The sequence below is a fragment of the Nelusetta ayraudi genome, unplaced genomic scaffold, assembly GCF_046127955.1.
Source record: "Nelusetta ayraudi isolate G7.1 ecotype Tasmania unplaced genomic scaffold, CSIRO-AGI_Nayr_v1 ptg000151l, whole genome shotgun sequence".
NCBI lineage: Eukaryota > Metazoa > Chordata > Actinopteri > Tetraodontiformes > Monacanthidae > Nelusetta > Nelusetta ayraudi.
Genome location: NW_027466201.1, coordinates 1,807,829 through 1,821,287, shown reverse-complemented (window position 1 = coordinate 1,821,287; position 13,459 = coordinate 1,807,829). Strand labels below are relative to the sequence as shown.

The following is a 13,459-nucleotide window of genomic DNA, read 5'->3' as shown; positions in this document are numbered from 1 at the left end:
ATCTCACGAAACAAACTCCTGCACCTTCAAGCTACTGCGTCTCTTAATCTTCTTCTCTCCTCTCCTAACGGCGAGTGTAACCTTCAGATTGTTTTTTTCTTTACCTTGAAATCATGTTAACTCTCCAGGTGTGTTATTTCAGTGAGGCTTATAGTTTGGGGCTGCGGCTGACTTTTTTTAATTGAACATCGATCCAGACATATAGATTTTTTTTCCCCCAGATTAAAATTAAACTCCACTCCAGTAGGGGGCGTAATTCTTGTTCTTCCAGGTTCCCACTGAGGCCATGTGTTTAACTCTTGTTCTTTCAAGACTAATCCAAACGCATTTAGAGCCAAATGGTGCAGAAATCATAATGCAGCTAATACTGTGGCTAAAGGTAGTGTAAGAAAGCATTAGGGCAGTTCTGTTTTTGCACCAAAACATTCAAATTAAAATCTAATGAAACAGCAACCAAAAGAAAAAACTCTAACTACTTTTGGATACCGTTCGAGATTACATCAATCTGACGTCATATTGCCTTTGTGGATTGCATTTGGCCCCACAGCAGCAGCAGCAGCAACAACAAATGAATCACTATCTTTACTATTAAATTCAGCAAGTGGACAGTTAACAACCTTGGATTTTGCTTGAGCTTTTTTTGGGGGGGAGTGGAGTCTTTGTTTGTTTTAATATCCACTGGCAATGAAGCATTCTTCACTTTTCATTTTTGCCATTTTCTTTCCTTCGGTATGTGATGAAGAAGGCTGCTCTCCAACGTGTCTCACCCGTTGATGAACGCGGCAACACAGACAGCAACTTGACATTTGAGTCAGACTTTGTTTCTCCAGTAAAAAAGAACTCACTGTTCTGAGCTGCGTATACACTTGACATTAAAACCGCACTTATTAATTCAAGGTTTTCTGACCGGATACTGGCTGACTTGGCCTTCAGGTCGCTCCAGCGTTGGTTCATGTCGTCGAGCCTGTGTTGGAGGAACACGGCTTCCTCCGAGCTGCCCAGAGCCTTGACCATCTTCGACTTGTTCCCGTCTGCGCTCTTGAAGATGTCATTGTGGGAATCGATCTCAGCCTGGATGTCCTTTAAACACAGATGAAAAAAAGTCTCACGTTAAAATTTTACAGGTTTCAGTGGACCAACCAGGCACAAAAAAGGCAGGGAGGGGGAAAGAGAGAGAGAGGGAGAAAAAAAAAGTGCAAGCTCATATCAAAATCACCCCGAAAATTGGACGTCACAGTCCTGCCGGCTGTCACAGCTGATTATAGCTGAACCGAGAGCAACGGCGGATTCTGTCATGAGAACGGGTCTGCGGGGAGTTCACGGCGGACTGCGCGCAACAACTCCAGAGGGCAGAGCAGTTGGAGATTCTCTTTCAATGTCCTTGAGGTACTTTTAGACTGTTTGACTAATAAGATTTTCGCTTTTTACCCTCTAAGTGACTTCCCGCTGCCATCCATAGGAAGCCCCGGCAGACCGGCTACCTCCACACCGACAAACCGCGTTGGGTTGCCGAGGTTGCACATTTCACACCGACTTATGCTGCAATACACACCGCTATATATTCACACCGCTATATGGAGATTTTCAAACCGCCGCCTATCGGCGCCCGTCGCTTTCGACTCTGTGACAAAGCGAGAACTTGTTTATTTGTTTGTTTGTTTATTTATTTATTATAAACGTTGGCATGCGTACGCGCGTACGCGCCGGAGAGGCTCCACCACGCAAAAGCATCCCAGAGGGAACGTTGAGAGTGTTTCTGTGCGAGGGTTAAACCACGAGGGGCTCTGACGCAGGCGGAGGATCCAGTCAAATGTTTTATTTTTAGATGTGTAAAACTGCTCCATTTTCTTCTTCTTCTCCTCTCTCTCTGGCTCGCACGCACGCATGCACACACACACATATGCACACACACACACTCCACCGGGACTCCCCTCCGCTCAACCCACTTTAGTTGAAAATAAAAATAAAAAAAGGGGGGGTTGGGGCGGAGGGGGAAGAAAAAAAGAATCCATCACATGGACGAGCGCGACTCCACCTGCAGGCTTCAGCGCTGAGACACATCTGCAAATGGGACAAAACCCAAAGCGTGATGGAAAAGAAGAAAAGTACTGGAAGATATAAATAATATTTTTCCACTGATATTATGTAATCGACAGCGTTTTATGTCACAGTCACTGTGGAGCTGCTCCGCAGAGGACAACGACGCATTTAACACTGAAACATTATGACATCAAGGTTGCTCCAACGAAGAAGAAGAAGAAGAAGAAGACAAAGAAAAAGAAGAAGAAGATTAACAGTGTGAACAGCACTTTTTTTCTAAAAAAAAAAAAAAGACGCTTGTTTCTTTTTTCCTTTCAGCTGTTCCCAACAGCCAATCATCTGCCCCCGTCCTAGCCTCTCATCTGCGTCCATTTCTCTCACACCAACTCACTTCCTGTCCTCTTTCACTCCACCCATAAATTTCCTCTTCCTCCAGCCCATCCTTCCACTGATGCACTCACTGGCTGCGTTTCCATTACCCCTAGAGCTGTGCAAAAACCTAAAGATCGCAATATAAAAACTTGTAATTGGAACGCAGAAACTTCGAAAAACCTCTCAAATATGGCTAAAAGGTTTTGACGCTCTCATGAGGTGGTTTTTCAGACGCATCGATATCGAGGTATATTGCAAAAGTGTCATGGAAACACTTTTTTCGCATTTACGAGTCAGTGGACGTGACGTACGGGGGTCACGTGACCAGCTCACTTCAAGTGAAAATGGCCGGTTACGTTTGGACGGAGAAGGAGACGGAATATTTTTCCCTCTGACATGTCCAAACCTCCTCGGTCTGGCCTCATCTCCAAAACAGCCTCTGACTGTCCCTCTGATGTCCTCAGTCCCGACCATCCAAAACAAGCTCCCAAAATTTGGATCTCTGCTACCTGCTGCAGCTCCCGGCCTCCCGCGTTTTCCTCGGTTCCACCGTCTCGCCTCTCATTGTAGCTTATACTCAGATTACACATCACGCCTGCCACCATTTCCTTTTATATGCAACACTGCAATCACAAAATCGCAACAACCTTCTGGAATTGCTGGCATACATATTACAATTCTAAGCCACACGCGCTGTCCAAAAATACACGGCAAGAGGCGGCTGGCAACTGAGCGTAGTATTTTCACACCGCACAGAGGACACCGAGGCAGGCGACAGCAGGTACAGCGAGACAGGAAACCCGCCATCACAACTCATCCGCTGGTCCCTCCATGCCAGCACACAACACAACCATCAATTAAGCGCAAACATCTGCGGCGCCGCTCCGCTTTTCATTTCGCTGAATGCCAGAACCGACGGCCGCCAAAAGAGCAAAGCCCGCTGCTCGGACGTGAAAGGACAACTGGCCGCGAGGCTTTTTCGACACAAATCAAAACGCTACTAGAAGTGGCACGAGAGGGGAGCGCCCCGAGCCACAGCGACGAGCCAGTGGGAGAAGAAAGACAAAAGGGGAGGGTCGTGTGTTCGTTCCCCAAACGGCTGCCTCACGTGGACGTTTCTTTGGGCCGAGTCGGTCGTTTGTTGGTTAAAAACAAAAAACGTTTTTGGATAGCACATGTTTTGCATTTATAATATATGTTGTACTAAGAGTAACTCTTCAGTCTACAGGCAATTTCTTCAAGTACAGTCACCCACATTAACCCAAATGTTCCCCTCCGCCATCCAGGTCAAAACTCGATATTTGGGCACCACCAAAGCTCTTATGCAGGGTGACATTTTGCTCTCTCTTTGGTCTCTGACAAGCATAAACAACGCAACAGAAAAGGTTTGATGTGAGTCACCATGTGTGCCACCTTTACACACTTCGCTTGTGGTCTGTTGACAGAAATTAACTCCATATTCCCGCTGCATGCATGCAGACGAGCAGGCGAGACAGGCTAGCCCTCATCATTGCTAATGCAGCCATGCTATGTGAAGTATAAATACATGGCATTGTGTAATTTTTCATTTACATTTAGATGTTGTTTTTTTTTATTGTGACAAATCTTTATCAAGACAAAGACACACATACGTTTAACTACCCGGGAGAGTGACTGATTCAAGAGCACCGCCACTTTATCAACCATGCATGTGGATGCAAGTGTGCACACATGCACACGCGCACACATACACACAGTTTATGGGAAGCAGACAGAAAGGTTAATGGTCCTTTGTATCCCATGAAACACTGCAGGTGGGAGATAATGGTTTCTTCACAACAGCTAGGCCAGTTGGAACTGAAGTGAACCTTCAGTTAACCTTTTGAGGAATAACAGCAGGCCAAACCATGACTGATCCGAAACGAAAAAAATATTTCATTTAATAATTTAAATAATAGTGTGAACATTAAACTGCTAGTATGATTACTGCAAAGGTTTACTTTGACAAATTAGGTTCTAAGTCAAGACTCTGGGATTCACTCGATACTAATGCTCTCCTTGCATGCAGGCACTCTGTAATAACTAGCAAAGCAGGCCAGAACCAATTATTCCATTTTAATGAGTGCACTAATGAGAGCTCAGTCCTCATACTGGCCCAAATTAGGTCCACGACTACAGACACAAGGGAAGGTGGAGGATGAATAGACTCTGTTTGTATTGGTGCAGTTGAACGCAACGCATTTAGGAGCCTTTGTGAGAGCAAACGGAGCGGCCCTAAGAGAGCACGTTGGGAAATTGTGTCAACATTTACCTGTTCGAGCTTTCCGAGCAGCTCCTGAAGGCTAAAATTTAAGCCAATCATACTGGGACTCAAGAGTGAAATCCACCGCCACTACATCTTCTTCTTCTCTGTCACGCAGGTGGATGAACGGCAAGGAGTCAGAAAAAGCAGAAAGGTCCTTCTGTGGATACAGTCAAGGCGGCATTGAGGTCGGATCGGCTCAGATCGGTTGCATATCCAGAGTGCAGAAGATCCCCAACCCTGAGTGGGTCGAACACGGGTTGCGTTCCTGAAACGGCTGATTTACGCCCTTCGCACGGTCCTTGGCAACACAGGGGCGTCTGTCCTCGCGCTCGAGCTCGCCCGACTCCGCCACATGTTCGTCGCATCCTCCCTGGATAGGCAGCCTGGCTGAACACCGTGGTGGGCTAGAGGGTCAGGAGGGAGGGACGGGCTGGTCGTCGGCTTGGTTGACAGCTACCCTGCAGTCATGCTTTGGACCTGAATCTGGGATTAACAAGCCAAACGGTGCCAAAGCCAAGTTGACAAAGTGGAAAAGCTCCTCTTGACGCAGGAACCTTGGGGGAACCAAAACCCCCCCACCTCAAAAAAAAAAAAAAAATCCAACAAGACTTCAGTCAAGGTCTGCGACGTGAAGATAACGCCCCGTATCTGGCCGTCGTGCACGCTCGGCCCGGCGGAGGACAGGTCTGCCTTTTTCTCCTTCAGCGTTGCCAAGTTCCCCTTCCTCCACTTCCCGTCCTCGGAAGCATGAAGGGAGCTGTTTATACGACGTCCAGCCAATCCAACCAAGGGCAACGCAGGGGCATTTGTTCTCAATTACTCTGATAAAAAGCACTCTATCCCCGCCCGGTTCACGTCGAGTCCCGCACGCTCTCAGAGGACAGACGGCGGCGGCACAAAGAGGCACATGGTTTGTTGTTGTTTTTTTTTTTCCTTCCTCCCCCCCACCCCCCCACCCGTCGTCGTTCACCCCCGAGAAACGAAGCAGGACTGTCTGAAGACACAGAGTCACTTCAGTGTCTGCCTTCACCGCCCGCCCCTCGGGTCTCCAGCCAAGCCTCTGGTCTCGCTCTCTCACACCCTCCTAATCACTGCCATGGCCCGGCCACTTAGTCACAAGAATGTCTTCTTCCACATGTTTGCAAGAAGCCGCGTCCAGACATCCACGTCCTGATCTCGAGAAGGAAGCCGACGACCTGCCATTCAACGTTTTGCCGATGATCTCCTGCTGTTGTCTTTCCTGACGAGGAAGTTTTAAAAATCCACAGTTTGTCATTGGATTTCCATGCCGGACGATGGTTTTAAAAGCTTCCCAACTGGCCCCGACATCCTTCACCCACTTTCTCAGCGTGTTGCTCCCCTGCTCTCTCTGGCCAGTGGTCCCACTCTTCCGCACAGCTGTTTATTATTTTGATCCCTGTCCTCTCTTTCCCTCCTCCTCTTGCTACCTCTCTCTACCTCGCTCACTTTCTCTCTTTCCACCAGCCCCCCCTCTCCACCTCTCCCTTAAACTAACTTAGCGCGCCACACACCCACCCACTTCCTGAGGCCTGCACGGACACAGAGGAGAGTTCTCGGGTGAAAAAAGGCGGGATTCATGAGGGGTTTCATACATTAAAAAAAAAAAGGATTCCAAAGTCAGGAAAAGTGATGGAGGCAATAAGAGGGACATGCAGGCGAGGCAGAGCGGCAAGACGTCAGAAACTGAGGAGTTGAGAATGATCTATGGGGGAATAGAATGGAGAATTCTGAAGGACAAGTACACAGAAATCCATTCTGAAATCTGAACCTGTCGAGGGCTTTGACAAAAGCCACACTTTTTTTTTTTATTTGTGTGAAGAATTAAGAAGATATCAATGGGCCGTGGGGCGGCAAGCCGGCTGGGTTTAAGGACGGGGCACCAACTGCGATCCTGTGCGCATTGTTCTTGCAGTTTAATCAAAGAACAACAGCTCGCCTTGACAGCCCATTAAGATTCCGCGCGGCCAAACTGCCGAAGCCTGTAATGAATGAAAGTCTCACGATCTTAAAAAGATCTTCCTTTTTCCGACGAGGCCGTCGCACACAGAAACATTCCTCAGCGCGGGGGATTTATTATATTTCTGGACGACATCACATGTCTTGCCTTTCGTTAAGCAGGTACACGAATTAAAGGCACGTCTATTTCAGACATCAAACTTTCATGTGCCGGCGCCCGTGTGAGAGCGAGCGAGTGCGCAGGCGTTTTTCGAGCAGCAGGGGAGACATGTGGCGCGCATCAAAGACAGGCAGACAGATGGCTGTCAAGTGTAGGGAAAAAAAAAGGAAAATATGGAACAATGTTGCATATTTATAAGGTAAAAGGACTTTGAAGTGAGCTTAGCTAATTGAAAATATTTGCATTTCTGATATTCTTAAACAGCGTACTGGAAATGTGTCGACATATCAAAAACAATTTTGTGGATTTTCAAGTAGACGGTGGGGGTAAAGAAGGGGAAAAAAAGGGGTGGGACAACTCAGATTTTATTTATTTTTTTATGGTGAACAGTGATTAAGACGCGACGACACGTATGTTTACGGAGCTGAAGGCAGGACATGTGCCAGTTAATGTGGGGCTACATTACCAAACTAAGCGGATTACAACCATTAGAGGGGGAAGAATGTGATGCTTTCAATCCCCCGGGCAGAAAGAGGAGATTAGGGGAAAAGTTGACTGATTGAAAGAAGAGTCGCCGTTTGACAAGAACTCAGGAGCAGCACCTCCGCCCGAAGGAAACAGGGACACGTGGATGATTCGTTATGAAGCAGAGAGAAAACATCAGAGGGGAAATTTGTACGAGGGGGAAAAAGATATTAAAGTATTGGGAAAAGGTACCGCTAGTTTGAGATATTTTAGAAGCAATTGCCTTGAATTCTCACTGATGAAAACTGACTTAGTAAGGAAAAAGAGAAGAAAAAAAAACAGAAATAAAGGCTTTTTCCTTTTCGCCTCACAGCTCTTAGCTGCATGGAAAATGATTATTTCAACCAATATTCATCTCGCAACTCATGATCAACTCCTGATTTGAAGGTACAGTGGAGAGTTGTTTTGCTGCTAGACCACCTTAAACACACCGCGCCGAGCTACCAAGCCACAAAGAGTTTGCTGCTGGACGCAGCGAGACAATTAGCGGCTAACAAACAGGGAGGTTTTTTTTAAGCTTTAACAAATGCAAGAACAAATTTTGGCAAGTTAAATTTCTGCAAAGTCACTAATAGTGTCGACCATGAGAGAGGCTGGATTTTCACTATCAAGCAAACACAGACTCGTTATCAGGCAGTTTGCCGTTTCACATCAACAAATAGAGGACAGTCAAACCAAAAAGAGGTAAGCAGAGAGTCAAAGAGCAGCGGCCGAAAGCCCAGGGGCAGAAACTGGGAGAGGCCACGCTGTTCAAATAAAGTGGGGAAATGATATGACGCAGTCAAAAAACAAACAACCATAGAGCTCCAACACAATCAAGGAAGAAACAAGCTTGACGAGGAAACACACCCAGGGTCACATTTTACCAGCAGATTCTCCGTAATATGACTTTGTTTTAGCTGGATCCTGCAAAATCAACCCAAATCCAACGGACTCTGTCTCTCTAGCTCTACTGTGTCAGTTGGGGGTGGGGGGTGGTGTGTGGGGGGGGGGGTTGCTGCAGCTGGTGCATTCCACTCTAATTCTCCGCAACATCCAGTGAGGTCTCTTCCTGTGCCCCCAGGTTATCACTGGCACTCCTTTTCCTGTTAGAAGGGCAGCACCCCTCTGGGGAGATAAGGGCTCTGGGTGTTTTGTGCCGGGCCGGCAACGCCATCCAGGGATTCCATGATGTCACAGGATGGAGGAACATTGATGCGGCCTTGATTCGGCAAAACGCGTGCGTGGGCGAAGCACTTTGAACTCGGAGATCATTAACGGATCTTTTCTTCTTCTTCCTCTTTTTTTAATTCTTTTTCATTAACAGTGTGCAGACGCTCTGCGGAAGGTTAGAAGGGCTTCCCGAGGGTCTGCTGAACAAAACGGACTGGCGTATGAAACAGAGCGCAATTATTAAAACGAGCGCTGTTCAGTCGCTCGCGCGGTCGTCTCAGACACTCGCGTTTCGATTCTCATCATGAAGAACAAAGTGAGGCGGACAGACAGATGGACGGCAGGCAGGATGGATGTACGGGGAGATAAGGAGAGATTACATGGAGTGAGAACATGAACAGCCGAGCCTGATCGATAGATCTTTGAACTAACTAATAGCACTCTACACATGCACCACCTGGCCAGGAATTGACTTGACGTGCCGGAGGCGTCCTGCGAGAAGACAACACGAGACGAAAGGTCCTGCAAACCGCTGATGGCTCCACTAAAGATCCAATACAAGAGCAGAAGTCAGATTGCAATGATCATAAGCAAAGAAAGAAAGAAAAAAAACACTGAACGCATGCCGAAATACATTTTCTGCTCCTTAAGATGGAAATTGAAATTGATTAGGAATGCAGCGCACTGGTGCCCGATAATCAGCTATCGACTCGGACCATCCCTCTTGGTGTGTCAACAAGGCTTTTGCTATGTAACCTGGAGATGGAGGTACAACACAGAGGTTCATCCTCTGTTTTTCTGAGCTTCCAACCAAAATGCAGGGGGTGAAAATATATTTTCAAGGGGCGTCAGTATCAACGCGTTAATTGCAATAAGATTAACTACAAGGCATAACGAGCTTATCTTTTTAATCGCATTTTAATTGCGAGGCTGTGTACGTGGCAACGATGCACAGATAGCTTAGCACGCTGGTGCAAGTTCAGATTTTAACTTTGTTTTTGGAGGAAAACATAAGATGCTTGATTTAGCTGAAGATAACTTCTTCCTTGCGACTCTTTGTATTAATCTTTAAAAAGAAAGGTGTTCTTAACATCCTTCTGACGTATTTGTCGTAAGGAAATCCTTTCTTTGCGTTAATTTGATTCCCAAATTAGACACTCCAGTAAATATTGTTTTCGATAAATATGGACATAAAAAGGAAAAATAACAGAAGTCTAAACAAGCAAATCGTAACGCGATTGATCACAATTAACTAATTAGTTTATTGTCTAACAAAAACTAATGAACAACACTCAAAGCAATACAACAGGGGTGAATAAACAATGTGTTGAGTAGTGCAGCATATGAAAAAAAAAAGCTCCAGGTATTAAATTTTGAGGAAAATATTCTGTTTCACTGAACGGCCATTAAACACCAAAGGCTCTGCTGAGGGCTCTTTGTATTCATATCACTCCAGTGAGCTCTACTGTTCAAAGACCTCCTTCCAATCATCTGTGGTGTCCTCCAGTAGGGAACCTTTTCCCCTTTTCCCTCCCTCTTCTCCCACAACTATTTGAAGTGTTCTGCCCTTTCCTCTTCAGATATTGAGTTTAAGCCATAAGATCCTGACCGCCGCGGATCCATCAGCATGAGAGAATTAAGGAGGACGGGAGGGGAGTGAGAGGGAAGGGAAACGATCACTTCTTCCCACTGTGGGCCAAGTTTGAAAAACCATTCAGACACCAGTCCAATACGTGCTGGGTTTAGGTGGCAAGACGGTTCCAATTAGCTGGTTTCCTCAATCAAACCCCAATCACTGTGTTGGTTTTCAGTCAAGAGGACAATGTGGAGGGGGAAAAAATTCCCAAGGAGTTATTAAGCAACCAGCAATCACACAAGATTAATAAGACCTCCAAGCTTGTCAGGGGGAAATGAGACATAACTGACAAGACAGCATCCAAACACATGGCTGACGAAGAAAAAAAAAACAAATTCTGGCGCCGTTATCGCAATGTAAAGCCCACCACGACTCGCGTGCCGACCCAGAGGAAGGGACAAGATAAGAGGGAGTGATGGATGGTGGGACATAATGAGCAATTAGTTCTTGCATAAATTAATAAAGCATGAAAAAACTATGAACAGACAAGTAAGGCAAAGTCATAACATAAGCGTCAAACTGCATCGTGCGAAAAGAGGAGCCCCAGCTCAAAAGTGATGGGTTTCGGACTATCTGGACCATTTAAATAGAAATTTGCAATTGCAATTTTTGGAAATTGTTCACCACTTGAATCCTTTCAGATCACCGGATGAGCAATTTGCGGGGAAAAGAGTCTGAGACTGGCGTGGCTTTGGGCACGGACGCTGCCAACATTTGACAGCATTTTACAACATTACTGTTTAATGTGCAACCGACATCAACCCAACGTGGCAAATTCATTGCTAATGCATTTGCTTAATAAATATTAATGGTCGCCCGGCATTTCAACCTCAACATCAAACCCCCCACCCTCGGGACAAAACAAGCAGGAAAAAAACAACATGCACATGTACAAAACGGTTACCTTAAAATCCTTTTGCTATATTCAGACTTACAAAACTGTCCACCTCGCTCTTATTCCAGCTGCTGACATGGTGTTCAACTCTATTTCATTACTTTTCCTTATCCTCAGACATTTTTATCGAGACACCCCGACTCGGTGGAGTGGAAGAATTTCATAGTCAGCGAGCCACTGTCGCTCCGAGCGCGCTGGGAGCAAATAATATGATCGTTTCCGTGCATACTCAAAATAACCGCTGTATTGATTTTAATAGCCCACCTGGGATCTTGAAATTATGCCTGAATGAGAATGAAATATTCATTCCAGCTGAGGATCTATAAATAACACCGTTTGCGTTGATTGACCGTTGCTCGGATCGATCGAAAAAGGGAAAAAAATAAGACAGATTTCCACGATGTCACAGACCCGCCCTAGTCGTCCTCACAAACAAGAGCAAAACAACATCATAATTTAAGAGAAAGTGGAAAATGTTTCTGAGAGCAGAAAGTATTCAGCTTGATGGTGTTCCTGTCCAGTTCCTGACCAGCCCCATAGGGACGAGGCATTGGGTGGGACTCACAACACCGCTACAGTTCACGGCAAAGATAAGAGCTGACGAGTCCAAAACATAAAACTCTCACGGTAACGTCACAGCACTAAATTATATAGATATACAAATTGGGCGAAGACGTGACCTTCAAGATTCTTTCAAAAGGCTTCCATTGCAGATTTGTTTGTTTTTTTAAATCTAACTAAAGAAAAATAATTTAAAAGACGGAGCTGGGTCGAGCCAGCAGGAACCTATTATAAAAAAGAGACAAACGCTGAACACTGATTGGTTGAACCACCTGACAGGAAGATTTGTTCATGCTAGTTTCTCCAGCTCCATTACTTCATGTCAAGTCATGATGAGCCGATGATGTGGTAACTCTCGCCAACAGTGGTCAGGAGTAAAGCCAAAACATCTTGCTGACTGAGAGAGGCCATTTTTAGGCGGTTCCCATCTTCATCACGGATTGGTTTTGGAATCCCATGAAGTTTGGAGAGAACGACTGAAGAGGTGGTTTCAAGTTTGGGGAGAAAGACAGACGGACGACTGCTAACTGATAGATCAAGCTCCAAGGGCACAACAAGGCTACGGTGTATCCAGAAATGAACGAAAGGGAGGTGAAGAAAAACCAGAGCTTGAATTCTTGCCTCAAACACTTTAATACACTAAAGGCGGTGCAAAAACACCAGCGTGGGCGTTCAGAGAATACTCAGTCTGTGGGCGGTCCCAGAATGATGATATCACGGGTGGGCAAATATTTAACGAACTTATTTTGTTCCTTCCTCTCGCCATCTATATGTCCTCACCTTTATCTATTTCTTCTGACTCCAGACTTATTGTTTAAAGAAAGTGATAGCGCCGAGCCTCTGTGAAGACCTTCTTTTAGTCTTATCACTGCAAACACCGGCTGACACTCGCCTTTATTACTTCCTGAACGTTTGCCATAGCCGAGGCGGCCAACAGTCCATTTTTCTGTCAAGCTGAGCTGAGCCACTTCACCCCTCATTCGGTCAAACATCCCGCCTGCGAGGGCCTGTACTGTCCAGTGATTTCTCTTCGATGTTTGCGTGTGTAAACACAGTTTGCTGTTGGATTTCTATTCACTCTTGCTTTGGACTTAACCCACCACCATCTAACTGTCCGTACTGTGCACTCTCAGCCACCGCGATGGTGAAAGACCATCAAGAAACACTTGACGAGGCGTCTGCTCAGCAGAAGAACATTTTCCAACCCCCTTCAGCGTCTAATTTCTTAAAGCCATTACAGGCACGCTCGTCGTGTCAGCATTGAGCACTTTAGTCTTCTCTCCATAAATGGCTTGCACATCACAACAACTTAGCAGATGACTTGGACCACAGCACAACTCAATTCCCTTTCAACAAGTCGGGGTAATCCTCTGAGCAGAGGGTGAAAATAAGAACTTTGAGTCAGCTTATTGCTGTGCTTCCTCTCCCAAGGCGCTTTATTACAAAGGAAAAAAAAATCTCCTTTTCATTATGGACCAAAGCCGCATTGGTTTCGCCAACATCGGCCCACATCCTCTTTCTGTTCTCACCCGGTCCCTGTTGACCGGCACACGGGGGAACATAATGGAATACTGTCATCTTTGGTAATATTCTGTGTCTTTATTCTCTTATCAGGTTTCTCTCCAGGGATCAGTTCTCAAGCCCTATAACTATAAATCCTACGGCCGGGAGAGCGAAACCCTCCAAAGTGGCCCGAGATACAGCAGGATGATGAATCGGTACCACTGGAAAGGATTTTCCCCGCCTACTTATTTCAGCATCGGAGGAGGAGAACCACTCAGCCTTCAACGCCCTGATGACTTTTGACACTGCCGTCAATGGCGGCAGTCGGGTTTACGTTTTTTTCCTCAAGACGAG

The 13,459-nt window shown here is 46.0% G+C and overlaps 1 protein-coding gene across 10 annotated transcripts in view; it reads right to left on the bottom strand.

Annotated features, from left to right (window-relative positions):
- The window catches only part of utrn (utrophin), a 174,958-nt gene that overhangs the window by 69,150 nt on the left and 92,349 nt on the right, over window positions 1–13,459 (bottom strand). For all 10 annotated transcript variants that reach the window (XM_076013511.1, XM_076013516.1, XM_076013512.1 and 7 more), the window contains one exon: window positions 908–1,080. In XM_076013511.1, the coding sequence (XP_075869626.1) occupies window positions 908–1,080 (173 nt within the window). The remainder of the gene's footprint in view (window positions 1–907; window positions 1,081–13,459) is intronic.